The sequence below is a fragment of the Hypanus sabinus genome, chromosome 3 (genome assembly GCF_030144855.1).
Source record: "Hypanus sabinus isolate sHypSab1 chromosome 3, sHypSab1.hap1, whole genome shotgun sequence".
NCBI classification, from domain to species: Eukaryota; Metazoa; Chordata; class Chondrichthyes; order Myliobatiformes; family Dasyatidae; genus Hypanus; species Hypanus sabinus.
In genome coordinates, this window is record NC_082708.1 from 43,691,894 (window position 1) to 43,706,453 (window position 14,560).

A 14,560-nucleotide genomic window follows, 5' to 3' on the forward strand; every position below is an offset into this window, starting at 1 on the left:
TTGATCCATATGTATTAATTTTAGTAAATATTTAGATATTCTATTAGATAAAATTTTTGCTATTATTTTATAATCTGTATTCAACAAAGAAATAGGCCTATATGATGTTGGTTTTAAAGGATCTCTATCTTTTTTTGGCAATACAGTTATGATCATTGTTAAAAAAGATTGTGGGAGTTTATGCATTCTTTCCACTTGGTATATTAATTCCATAAAAGGAGGAATTAATAAATCCTTAATTTTTTTTATAAAATTCAGGAGGAAAACCATCTTCTCCTGGGGATTTATTACTCTGAAGTGATCCTAAAGCTTCTTCAACCTCTTTTAATGTAAAGGGCATATCTAATCCTTTCTGTTCTTCCAAATTTAATTTTGGAAGGGTTATTTGCGATAAAAATTTATCTATCTCAGCTATCTTATTTTGTGATTCTGAATGATATAGTTCAGTATAAAATTTTTTAAAAGTTTCATTAATTTCTAAAAGTTTATAAGTAACCTTATTTACACTTGTTCTAATTGCATTTATTGTTTTAGAAGCCTGTTCTGTTTTCAACTGCCAAGCAAGAATTTTATGTGATCTTTCACCTAATTTGTAATATTTCTGTTTAGTTCTCATAATTACTTTTTCTGTACGATATGTCTGGAGTGTATTATATTGTAGTTTTTTATTAACAAGTTGTCTTCGTTTTTCTTTCATCATATATCTTTGAGATTCTTTTTCTAACTTTATATCTTTTTCCAATTGATCTATTTCTGCCATGTATTCCTTCTTAATTTTAGATGTATAACTTATAATCTGACCCTTTATATATGCTTTCATTGCTTCCCATAATACAATTTTATCCTCAACTGAATGTAAATTTGTATCCAAAAAAAATTGAATCTGTTTTTTCATAAAATCACAAAAATCTTGACGTTTTACCATATGCCTTCTTAATCACAGAGGCAATCTGCACAGCAGCTTTGAGTGTCCTATGGACTCGGACTCCAAGATCCCCCGATCCTCCACAGTGCCAAGAGTCTTGCCATACTTCGTTCTGTCATCATATTTGACCTACCAAAATGAACCACCTCATACTTATCTGGGTTGAACTCCATCAGCCACTTCTCAGCCCAGTTTTGCATCCTATCAATGTCCCGCTGTAACCCCTGACAGCCCTCCACACTATCCACAACAGCCCCAACCTTTGTGACATCAGTAAATGTACTAACCCAATCCTCCACTTCTTCATCCAAGTCATTTGTAAAAATCACAAAGAGCAGGGGTCCCAGAACAGATCCGTGAGGCATACCAATGGTCATCGGCCTCCATGAAGAAAATGACCCATCTACAACCACTCTTTGCCTTCTGTGGGCAGGCCAGTTCTGGATCCACAAAACAATGTCCCCTTGGATCCCATGCCTCCTTACTTTCTCAATAAGCCTTGCATGGGGTACCTTGTCAAATGCCTTGTTGAAATCCATATGCTGCTCTACCTTCATCAATGTGTTTAGTCACATCCTCAAAATATTCATTCAGGCACGTAAGGCATGATCAGCCTTTGACAAAGCTATGCTGACTACTCCTAGTTCATAAACCCTGCCTCTCAGGATCTTCTCCATTAACGTCCCAACCACTGAAGTAAGACTCAATGGTCCATAATTTCCTGGGCTATCTCTATCCCTTTCTTGAATAATGGAACAACATCTGCAACCCTCCAATACTCTGGAACCTCTCCCGTCCCCATTGATGATGCAAAGATCATTGTCAGAGGCTCAACAATCTCCTCCCTCGCCTCCCACAGTAGCCCGGGGTACACCTCATCCGGTCCCGGTGACTTACCCAACTTGATGCTTTCCAAAAGTTCTAGCACATCCTTTTTCTTAATATCTTCATGCTCATGCTTTTCATCCCTACAATCGCCAAGATCTTTTTCCGTAGTGAATATTGAAGCAAAGTATTCATTAAGTACCTCTGCTATGTCCTCCAGTTCCATACACACTTTTCCACTGTCACACTTGATTGGTCCTATTCTCTCCCATCTTATCCTCTTGCTCTTCACATACTTATAGAATGCTTTGGGGTTTTCCTTAATCCAGTCCACAAAGGCCCCTTCTGGCTCTCTTAATTTCTTTCTTAAACTCCTTCCTGCTAGCCTTATAATCTTCTAGATAACTATCTTTACCCAGTTTTTTTGAATCTTTCGTAAGCTCTTCTTTTCCTCTTGACTAGATTTACCACAGCCTTTGTCCACCACTGTTCCTGTACCTTACCATCTTTTCCCCGTCTCATTGGAACGTACCTATACAGAACGCCATGCAAATATACCCTGAACATTTGCCACATTTCTGCCGTACATTTCCCTGAAAACATCTGTTCCCAATTTATGCTTCCAAATTTCTGCCTGATAGGTTATATTTCCCCTTACTCCAATTAAACGCTTTCTTAACTTTTCTGTTCCTATCCCTCTCCAATGTTATGGTAAAGGAGATAAAATTGTGATCACTATCTCCAAAATGCTCTCCCACTGAGAGATCTGCCACCTGACCAGGTTCATTTCCCAATACCAGATCAAGTACAGCCACTCGTCTTGTAGGCTTATCTACATATTGTGTCAAGAATCCTTCTTGAACACACTTAACAAACTCCACTCCATCTAAACCCCTCGCTCTAGGGAGATGCCAATCGATATCTGGGAAATTAATATCTCCCACCACGATAGCCCTGTTATTATTACACCTTTCCAGAATCTCTCTCCCTATCTGCTCCTCAATGTCCCTGTTATTATTGGGTGGTATATAAAAACACCCAGTAGAGTTATTGACCCCTTCCTGTTCCTAACCTCCACCCACAGAGACTCCGTAGACAATCCCTCCATGTCTTCCTCCTTTTTTGCAGCCGTGACACTATGTCTGATCAACAATGCCACGCCCCCACCTCTTTCTGAAACACCTAAAGCCTGGCACTCGAAGTAACCATTCCTGCCCCTGAGCCATCCAAGTCTCTGTAATGGCCACAACATCATAGCTCCAAGTGGTGATCCACGCTCTAAGCTCATCCGCTTTGTTCATAATCCTCCTTGCATTAAACCTCATAGTTACTAGAGATGCGTGTTTTTTTACACATTTTGGTTAATCATTAAGGATACTATTAGGACGTATCAGTAGGAAAGCTTTAGACTGATCATATGTGCCTATCTAAATAACTTTTCTACTGAATGTCTGCCTTTGATGTGAACATCTATGATTCTATCACACACTTCACAATCTATCACAAACTATGCACTAACCCATTCCAGCAAGAGATTGGAAAGGTCATGACAACTGTTAAGAAATAATCCCTCTCGGGAAAGACCCTACTGAAGTAATGAAACACGGCAGAGAAGAGGAGAGCATGCAAGGATATCTCAGACTCTATAACTGCCAACTTAAAGAATGGAAAAATCTAAATGCAGTAACTACAGAGAGCTCTCACTGATGTTTATCACAAATAACAAGATCCCTCTCCAATCACCTCCTCCCTGTTGCTGAAGAGTTCCAACCTGGTTTATATTCATTCAGCATGAGGTACCATGGGCATGCTCTTCACTGTGTGTTAAATCCGAGGAAAATACAGAGAGTAGAGTCAACCACCGTGCATGGCTTTCAATGAGTTCCTTAAAAACTTCAACTTTGTCAGCTAGGATTGATCACAAAGAACTTCTGAAATTTGCTGGTACATGATGCCATGCAAGTTGTAATCCTAACCTGATGGTCCATCACAGACTCAGTATCAACAAGGCTTTGGTATTGCATCACTCTTCTTCTCAATTTTTCCTTGTTGCAATTTTTCACCTCTGATCCAAGAAGCTCTCCCACACTGGATTAGATTTACAGGAATAATGGAAAACTGAGAACACGCTAATCTCAACCATTAATTTACAAGAGCTATAGCTGATACGATTTTTAAATACAGGTTCGGATGGTTTGGCCTCGACAGATCTCAGCATCATCTAGAATATCTGGGATTACCTGGAGAGACAGAAGCAAGTGAGGCAGCCAAGATCTACAGAAGAGCTGTGGCAAGTTCTCCAAGATGCTCGGAACAACCTAGCAGTCGATTTTCTTATAAACTGAATGACAGTGTTCCTACAAGAAATTATGCAATTTTAAAGGCGAAGGCTGGTCACGCCAAATACTGGATTTGATTTAGTTTTTCTACTGTTACTACTGTTTATAGTAATTCTTTTGATACTTAGAAAATTTTCATTATTTTTGAAAGCATATTCACCTCTTATTGTCATTTATAGTGATTTTTTCATAATGAATTGCACTGTACTGCTGCCACAAAACAGCAAATTTCACAACATACGCCAGTGATATTAAACCTGATTCCGATTCTGAAATCAAGCACTTCCTATCTGAGGCTGAGTCTGGGGATCCCACGTAGGACCTATCAGCCACCTCAGAAGTAACAGAATGGAACTGAAGAAGCAAGTCATTCCTGATGCTGAGAAGGGCTGGAAAGGACTTTTAAGTGATCAGATTTCAAGAACCACTTGTGCACACTCTTTCTTGAATACAATCTCGAAATTAAATTTCTTCCCTCCCCCCCACCTCTCACAATTGAGAGGCTTCTAAGTGCAAGCTCTAACTGCTAAATGTTACCTACTTCTTGTAGCTCACTCTTTATAACATTCATATGTGATCCCTGGCACTTGGGATTCTAGTTATAAACACTGAAATCCTTGCTCTGTTAAGAGTGCTTCCACTACAATGATAGTTTACTTTTTTTGCTGGACTCAACTACAATTCCACAGAATGAATCTGACAATGATCACTTGACTATGCAAACAAATCTGAAACACTTTTAAGTGTCCAACTTTGTTTACAGTTCTCATTTCCTGGGTTAATTCCTCACCAAAGTAAATTGACAGGGTATTAAATTCAAGCATAATAAAATGGTGGACATTCCATTTTACAAACTGACCTTCCATAACAACCTTTAAAAGCATTATTTGGTGTACCAAAGAATGAGAAAACACAGCATCTCTAAACATCAGGCAATCAGTCTCAGAATGAGTAATGAATATAATGACAGGCAATAAAACTGGGAAACATGCTAATGGCTTGTAAAAATCAGCTCTGAAAGTCACAGTTGTCAGTGTTTGCAAAATGGTCAAAAAGTCACGTACAAAAATAAACAGCATCTGCAGAATCTCTTGTGTTTATGAGCAGCTATTTTGGAATGCCTTTGAATAGCCTAATGTCCAAAATTAACAGCAATGTATAAAAGCTAGTACTTCTTTGAAACAACATGCCACATTCTATATTGTATCATGAAAATTTGACGGTGACAGGCTAAATCATGGTAAACATGCCATACATGGTGAGCTGCATAATAACTACTGACTGATAGCAATCACATCTACCATTAAGAAGTGTTTCAAGAGGTGGTTACGGCTAGAATTAACTCCTGTCTGAGCAAGAACTTGGACCCACTGCAACTTGCCTACCGTCACAACATTATCTACAGCCGATACGATCTCGCTGGCTTTCTACTTTGGTGCTCCTAGGAAACAGCAAAATGTATAGGACGGTGCTGTTCTTTTTTGTGCACAGTTCAGTGCTGAGTACCATCGCTCTCTCAGTATTAAACATTAAGCTTCTAAACATGGACATTTGTAACTTCATCTGCAACTTCCTCATCGGGAGACCAGAGTCTGTGCAGATTGGTGACAACAAATCCTCCAGCAATCCTTATTAATGGTGGGAAGTGTGAGCAGCTTTAAGTTCCTGGTGTCCACATTTTGGAGGATTTATCTTGGGCCCAACACACTGATGTAATCACAAAGAAGTACCACCAGTGGCTAAGTTTGCTTTGTCACCAAATATTCTTGCGAATTTCTACAGATGTAGAACAGAGAGTATTCTGACTAGCTGCACCTCAGCCTGGTATGGAAGCTTCAGTGCACAGGATCGAAAGAGGATTGCAGAAGGTTGTAGACTAGCCAGCTCCATCATTGGCACAAACCGCTCCGCCATCAATGACAACTTCAAGTGACAATGCCTAAAGAAGGCAGCATCCACAACATGCCCTCTTCTCTCTCATTATCATCATCATCATCAGGGAATACAGGAGCCTGAAGACCAATGCTTAACATGTTAGGAACAGTTTCTTCTCTATCATCAGATTTCTGAACGGCCCATGATAACATGACCTTATTACTCATCTTTTTTCACCATTTATTTATATTATAACCTGCAGTCATTTTCTATCTTTACACTTAACCGCTGCCACAAAACAACAGATTTCATGTCATGTAAGACAGTGATAATAATGCTGCTTCTGATTATGACTTTAATTCACTGTGGGTAACACAAATTTAGGAGACATCAATGAATTCAGGATGACATGGATCTTAGCGACATTAATCCACTGGGACAGTGCAACTTATTGGAGAATTGTACCTCACCATTTCCACCCCATTCCTAGCACATCTTTATGTCTTCCCTGGTTTGTTGTTGTTGACCTTGATTGGTTAAAATCTGACGCTATCAACAAAGATGGTTGACACAGATATGAACGGAAGGTGTGGCGGGAGGTGGGGGGGGGAATGAATTCAAACTTTTCTTAGAAATAACTGATATGCAGACAATAAAATTTCAATATTCCTAATTCATAAGAACTAAGATGACTCAAGCATATACCAAACAGCTCCCAAGAGGATGTACATGAGGTATACAGAACAAGTTACACAACAGAGCAGTTAGCTCGATGCTATAACAGCACAGGGTATTGAAGCTCAGAGTTCAAGCTTGGCACTCTTTGTAAGGAGTTTGTACAGTGGATTGTATGGGTTTTCTCCGGGTGCTCTGGTTTCCTCTCACAGTCCAAAAACATACCGGCTAATGGTTTCACAAACAAGAGAAAATCTGCAGATACCGGAAGTTCATGCTGGAGGAACTCAACAGCCAGGGAGCATCTATAGATAAAAGTACAGTTGATGATTTGGGCTGAAACCCTTCGGCAAGTTAGTACGTTAATTGGTCATTGTAAATTGTCCCATGATTAAGTAAGGATTAAAATGGGGGGCTGCTCGACATTCGCCACTGCCAAGACCCAGTGCAAACATGAGGAACACCACCTCATATTCTATCTGTTTTATTTACAACACAGTGGTATGCAAACTGAATTTTCCAGCTTCAGGCAATCTGCTCCTCCTATGACTCCGCTGTCTCCCCTGGCCCGATCTATCTCCAGTCATCCTGTTTTGTCTTCTCTCTCATATTCCCCTGCTACTCCACCATCTAGATCCCCATTTCCCCCCTCTTCCCACCACTCATTCCATCCGCTTATTATACTCACTACCTTTCCCTTCCCCCATCTGTCTATCTCTAATGGCTCCCTTGATCATCTTCTGTACTCGTCAGGTTACAGCACTGGCACTCTGTTTATTGCCCTCCAACGTCTGTCTCCACCTCCACTTGGTCCATTCTGCCTGCCTAACATTGCCTTTTTCCATCTATCATCCACTTTCCACCGTTCCCCAATTCCACCCCTCCTTTCCCTACCTAGCTCCATCCGTCTATTTTCCTTCACCCGCCTTCAGTCCACTAGCCACCTCACCAATCCCATCCTCTCTTTAGATTGACTCTCTTCCCGCTCCAGCCTCAGTCCTGCCACAAGATGCCAATAATCCCTTTCCCTCCCCTCACCCACCCCCACCAGAAGCTGCTCAGCCTGCTGAGTTCCTCTATCAGGCTGTTTGTTGCTCCAAATTCCATCGTTGCGGTCTCCTGGGTCGCCATCCAAATGGAAGTACGGAGAGTAGCTACATCAAGGCTGGAGAGCTGATGGAACTGAAAACGGTGGGAAAGGGGAAGAGGAGGATTTCAGAAGGCATGAATTTTAAGAAGAGTTGAGGGAGTGTTTTTGGGTGAGAGGAAGGGGAATAGAAAAGATTAAGAGACCGAAGGGAAATAACTTGGGAGATGTAGCATCATCCCAATGTTTTCTTCTGCACATTTCAAGTCTGTCCATGTTAATCAACCTTATGGTTTTACTGATGCATAGTGCTGTGCTAAATGATAAAGAGTTCCCACTGCCAACAGTGCACTGGTAGGGAAATGTTTACAATGAGATGTAAAACTCCTGACATATTTGATGCCAGGCACATATAGGTGGGAATGGAATTACTGATATACAACTAAAGAAGCGATTGTGGACCAAGCTGAAAATATATGAAGAGTACAGGATAAAAAAGAAAGTGAAATAAATGGTTACTCAAAGTAAGTATAGTGAACTTCACAGGGTGTCTCCGTAAATGTCCCCACTTTAACCAATTATGGTACACTGTCTCTTTTGTACCAACAAAAATAGCTATTAAAACAGAAAGTAAGGTGTCTCTTGAACTACATTAAGATGAATAGGGCTTGTTATGAAAGATTCTGGTGCTTTATTTTACAAAATCAGACAGATAATTGAGCAGAATGTGCAGCCAAACATTCTGTGGGAACTGATGTGGGATTTTTCCAACACTTCATGCCTTCAAAGAGATAAAATTGAGTGATCCCAGATACTTAAAAGGTAAACAGATCACATCTGATGCTCCTTGAACCTACCCTGTCAAGCACTCTCCACATACTGCATTACTGGTGGCTGTGCAGTTGGCCTTCTGAATGCGATTAACGAGAGCACAGTCCGAGCATGGCTTACACTTCTGAAAACCCCAATCTTCCTTGAACCTGCTTGGCCTGCAGGTCACGCACTGTCCATCATCCCCATATCCAAACCCGCATTCCTGAAAGGATTAATAAGAAAAGCCTGCTGTTAGAGGTAAGAGAAAAGGAGAAGCAGTAAGGTAAAATTACTAGGACAAGAGGCATGTGTAATGAACACTGCAGACAGGCCTCAGCTGAGACAATGGCAACCTTTCACTGCATTCAAATGCCCCTTTCAGTGTTAATAATCTCGCTTACTGCTTTAATCAACACTTAATCATTCAGTTATTTCACAATGCCCAGAAAATTTGAATGACAATAAGGACTGAGATCCCCAACAGCTACATTATTAATGGCTATGGTGCAGTTATTTTTTTAAATTAACTTAGTCACATGAAATGGAATAAATGACGTTTCTGCATTCATTCATTGCGTTGTTCCAAGATCTGAATAGTGTAGAGAGGTTAATTTGGTTCCGAAGAAATTATTATAGATGTCCCTTTTAAGGACTTTATCATTTGAGGCTAAAATTTTTACTTATGGAATTTGTGTTAATTTTGTTTGCGTTTGTGATGCGAATTAAATCCACAAATTAGGAATGAACAGTATAATGAACTTTTACTATAATATAAAAATTCCCTCCCCTTACTCAATTTATTCAAGTATTATTAATTATTTGGGTTTTTTTAGCAGACAATAAATGACACCAAAACTTGAAATTTTTATGATGGAAAAGTAGAGGTGAGGGTTAGATTGACCAGAATGGTAGTTTTAAAGGTAAGCAAAATCTTGTGGAACGAAGGGTTTATATTGAGCTGCAGTGTTCTATGTTCTGTGTTAACTATCTAAGCCCTTGTTTCCAGTTGGCAGTTGAATTCAGGAGCCCAGCTGCCAGAGGAGTAACTGAAGCAAATTAAAACTGAGCGTGTTGGAAGCACTCTCAGCAGGTCAGACAGCAACTGTGGAAAGAGAAACAGAGCTAGTATTTCCTGTCAAAGAACTTTGTTGGAAATGGCAAAGAGAGAAGACAAGTTTCAATTGCAGTGAGGGGGGAAGGAAGCAACTTCTTTTCTCTTTTTCCAGTTCTACCGAAGAGTCGTCAACCTGAAACGTTTAACTCTGGTTGAGCACAGAACATTGCAGCATGGTGGTGAGCTGCAATCATTATAAGAGTTTGTTTATTGGTGAGGCTGCACGAGGTTTAAAAAGAACTTGGGGCATCTCTGAACTTTTTGGCAATATGCAATCATCGTGATAGATTCATTGGTGGGGCTGTGAGAGGTTGTTCATTGGTGAGACTGCATGAGGTTTAAAAAGAGCTCGAGGCCTTTTTGGAATATTTTGGCGGGATGCAATCATCGCGTAAGGTCATTTGTTGATGAGGTTGCACAAAGTTTAAAAAGAGCTCAGGCCTCTTTGGAGGAACACAATCATCATGATCTTTTAGGCTAGTGGTTGCCAACCAGTCGATCGCAATCGACCAGTTGATCTTTGAGACTTTCTCAGTAGATCTCAAAAAAAGTGACAAGTGAATACACAAGTACATTATGCCTGATAAACCTTTTGATGCCAAAGCAAATTTTACCCCTAGAGTGTATATGTGAGTCGTTTTTAACCCACACTTAGTTGCTTTCCCTGGTTACTGTGTTTCTCTTTTTCCACTGCCCAGCGTTGTGCGTCACATGTGTGCTGACGTCATGTGACTATTACCGCTATCTGTCAAATTCCCATGGAGTGTGGGAGAGCTTCGTTTATCTTAAACATAAACGAACAAACGGGCAAACTGTCCAAAGGCGAAAGTAAACAACACGTGTGGGTAAAAATGACTCACTTATGCATTCATGACTAACTAAAATCTAATCAACTTTAATCGGTTTTCACTCTATTATGCTGCTATTTATATAATGTCAGTTATGCAAAAGTTTGATCAGTTGTACTGCTCTTTCTTTCGAATTTTTTGCCTTTGATAGCGTGATGTTTAGCATTTCAGATAGTGTGCTAGTAATTAGCATTAATTTTAGTTTTTACTAAAAGTTAGCGCCTCTCTCTCTCTTCTCGATTTAGTTGTTGTATTTTTTCAGTGTAGCTTGTGCCGCATCAAAGTGACCGATTTGATTAGATAAGAGTACAGACGGTCGCAAACATCAATATACGGCTCTCACTGGTGATATCCTGCACGGTAGCTAACTAGCATGGCGGAGGTTCCACGAAAGAAGGCGGAAACATACAAATTCCATCCAGAACGGGAAGAGGAATTTCTGTTTACCTTGGTGAAAGACAAGTGTGTATGTATGTTGTGCCACCAAACACAAGTACTGACTAAAAGAGGGAATCTGGAGTGGCACTACAACACCAACCGCCAGAAATTTAAAGACACCTACCCCCCAAACAGCACAATCCACGTCAGGAACATTGAGGAGCTGAAATCGGGGTTGAAGGCCCAGCAATCGTTTTTCACAAAACATGCTGCTCAAAATAAGGCTGCTATTGAAGCATCATTTCATGAAGTCACCTTTTGGTTAAACACAAGATGCCTTTTACAGATGGCAATTTATTCAAGAAAGCAATGGCCATTACCGCAGAGACTGTTTTTAATGATGTTATAAACAAAGACGACATCAAAACCACAATACGTAATATACCGCTTGGCCCTGCAACAGTGACAAGGACGGTGGAGTCACTGTCAGAGGACGTGGATCGACAAGTGTAAAAGGACTTGTCACTCTGTGGGTACTTCTCACTACAGTTCGATGAATCCCTGGATGTAATGCAAACAGCTCAGCTTGTTGTATCTGTCAGAATGGCTTTCCAGGATTTTACAGCAAAGGAGGACTTCCTCACTCTTTTGCACTTAAAGGAGAGAATGAGAGCTGAGGATATTTACAATTGAGTTTAAAACATATGTCCATGAAAATGACATCCCCATTCATAAACTGGTGGGAATTATTACTGATGGGGCCCCAGCAATGCGCAGTGTGTGCGTTGGTTTTATGTGCTGTAATGACCCTGATTTTCCTGACTTCCTGAATCATCACTGTGTGATTCATCAGCAGGCCTTGGCTGGGAAGGTTGTGGACTTTTCTCATATAACACTGGTGGTCAAACTGATAAACTTGATTCACAAAAGCGCTTCAGCACCGCTTATTCAAGGCGTTACTGGATGAGCTCGATGCCGCTTACGGAGACGTAATTCTTCATGCATTGTTTGGTGGTTGAGTCGTGGCAAAGTGCAACGATTTGTTGACTTGCTGCCTGAGATGGAGGCTTTTCTGTCGACAAGAAACGAGGAGCACGAGGAACTGTCAGATGATACGTGGCTACTGGATTTAGGGTTTCTGACAGACCTAACCGCTAAATTAAATGCAACAACGAGCTCATGGGAAAAGACCAAAACCTGCCCCACATGATAAGTGCAGTAAATGCGTTTAAGGTCAAGCCCGGTATTTGGATTTCAAATTTAAAGAACGGGAGGCTAACACACTTTCCCAACTTGGAGAAACTGTTACAGGCCATCAAGGAAAAAAATGCTTTTCACCCTGAGCAGTACTGTGCTTACCTAGACAAACTAGCAATAGTGTTCGATCGGTGTTTTGGGGAGCTAAACATCATGAAAGATATTGCTGCACTTATTTCAAACCCATTTCTGCTGATCAATATAGTTCCAGCAAGTATTTGGTGTGCCTAGTGACATTGAAATGGAAATAATTGATCTGCAAAATGACATCGAGCTTAAAGCAAGATGAAGGGACGGTGACTTTTGGGGGCTTCCTCATCTCACCCATGTGCACCGAAAGTCAGTGCCTACTCTGGGTCAACTTATCTGTGAAACTGCATTTTCACAGATGAAAATTATTAAATCTAAGTACGGGAGCTGTCTTACTGACAAGACACCTCACAGACTGTCTCAGACTGGCTGTCTGTAGTTATGAGCCAAATTTCAGGTAACTAGCGGAAAGTATTCGGCCCTAGACATCACACTGAGTGCAACAGTCAATTTTTATTCATTTGTTTTTTGTGTTGAAATAAAATTAAATAATGAACCTTAGAATTAAAGGTATGAAATATTGTAATATTCCTAAAGAAAGACAACTATGGCTTGTTTGATATGCTAGTTAGTGTTTTCTTGGTTAAATTAATTTGAAAGTTTGACAAAAGCATTTTATGTAATTAGCATACAAATAACCCAAATAAAAGTTGGAAGTACAATCTGAGCTGTTTTTTCTCTAAATGATTTAGTAGGTCAATCTTGCCTTTCACTAAGGCCGAGATAGGGGATCTTGGGCTTAAATAGGTTTGCGACTACTATTTTAGGCAATCGGCAGGGGCCAATAAAAAGATAGTGAGGTGTAAATGGAGCGGCCATTGTTGGAGTGCCACAATGTTAGAGAAGTCAGGCTTTGACTCAACAGGGACTGACCTTGATTCAACTGTCTTGGATGAGAACAGGCGGAGGCTAGGACTTAAGCTTTAGAAGTTAAGAGGTATAACAGGTGTAAGTAGGATGGTAGTTCAGGCAGTGGAGTGGCCCTCCACTGATGGGAAAGATGTGAGATTTCAGGGTACCTAACATTCTCCCTGATGACTACATCTGTATGATGCATCCAAATTCAATTCCTGATTGACAAGATCAAGGAAATTGAGCTGGGACTGGATTTACCCAGGACTATCCGCGAGGATGAAAACCTCATAGATGAGACTTTTTACTGAGGCGGTCACACCTAGAACGCAGGCTTCGGAGAGTAGATGGTTGATCACTAGGAGAAGAAAGGGGAATAAGCAGTCAATGCAGGATTCCTCTGTGGCAATTTCCCTCAGCAACAAGAACACTCCTTTGGATACTGTTGGAGGGGATGACATATCAGATCACAGCAGCAGTGTGCAGGCCAGTGACACTGCCCGGCTCTGACGACCAGCAGTGAAGGGTGAAATCAGGCAGAGTGGTAGTGATAGAAGACTCGATAGTTCAGGGAACAGCCAGAATGAGCTGCTGTTTCCCAGGCGCTAGGATCCAGAATGTTTCAGAGTGGCAGCAGAGGATTCTCAAGCGGGCAAATGAACAGCCAGAGGTTGTGGTGCACATTGGCACCAATGATGTAAGTAGAAAGAGGGAGGAGGTCCTGCACATTGAGTATAGGAAGATCAGGAAGAGGCTGAAGAACAGGACCATCAAGGTAGTAATCTCTGGATTACTCCTAGTATTATACGCTACTAAGGGCTCAAAAAGGATTGCAGTACAGATGAATGTATGGCTGAGGGAGTGATGTAGGGGGCAGGGTTTCAGGCTTCCGGATCATTAGGATCTCTTCTGGGGAAGCTATGGCCTGCACAAAAAGGACAGGTTATATCTGAACCCAAAGCCGATCTAGTATCACTGTGGGCAGGTTTACTAGAGCTTTGTGGAGGGTTTAAACTAATCTGGCAAAGGGATGGGATCTGGAGTGATAGGGCTGAGGATGGGGCTATCGATATACAACTCGATGCAGTGTAGACAGGCAAATGATAGGACAAAATTACAGTGGGATAACTTGAAGTGTAACATGGGGGCAAAATCAAAAAGGGTGATGAACACAGGATTGAAGGTGGTATATATGAATGCACACAGTATATAGAATAAAGTGGATCCTGTAACTCAGTTAGAGATTGGCATAGATGACATTGCAGGCAGCACTGAGTTATGGGTGAAAGAAGATCATAATTGGGAGTTTAACTTACAAGGATACACATTGTATCAAGAGGACAGGCATGTAGGCAGATGGGTGGGGTGGCTCTGCTAGTAAAAAATGAAATCGAATCCTTAGAAAGAGGTGACCTAGGATCAGTAGATGTAGAATCCTTTCGGACAGAGACAAGAAACTGCAAGGTTAAAAGGACCCTGATG

The 14,560-nt window shown here is 40.9% G+C and overlaps 1 protein-coding gene across 6 annotated transcripts in view; it reads right to left on the minus strand.

The window, feature by feature from the left end:
* Positions 1-14,560, minus strand: part of tnfrsf19 (tumor necrosis factor receptor superfamily, member 19) — a 94,149-nt gene that overhangs the window by 47,649 nt on the left and 31,940 nt on the right. For all 6 annotated transcript variants that reach the window (XM_059964189.1, XM_059964191.1, XM_059964192.1 and 3 more), the window contains exon 4: positions 8,584-8,762. In XM_059964189.1, the coding sequence (XP_059820172.1) occupies positions 8,584-8,762 (179 nt within the window). The remainder of the gene's footprint in view (positions 1-8,583; positions 8,763-14,560) is intronic.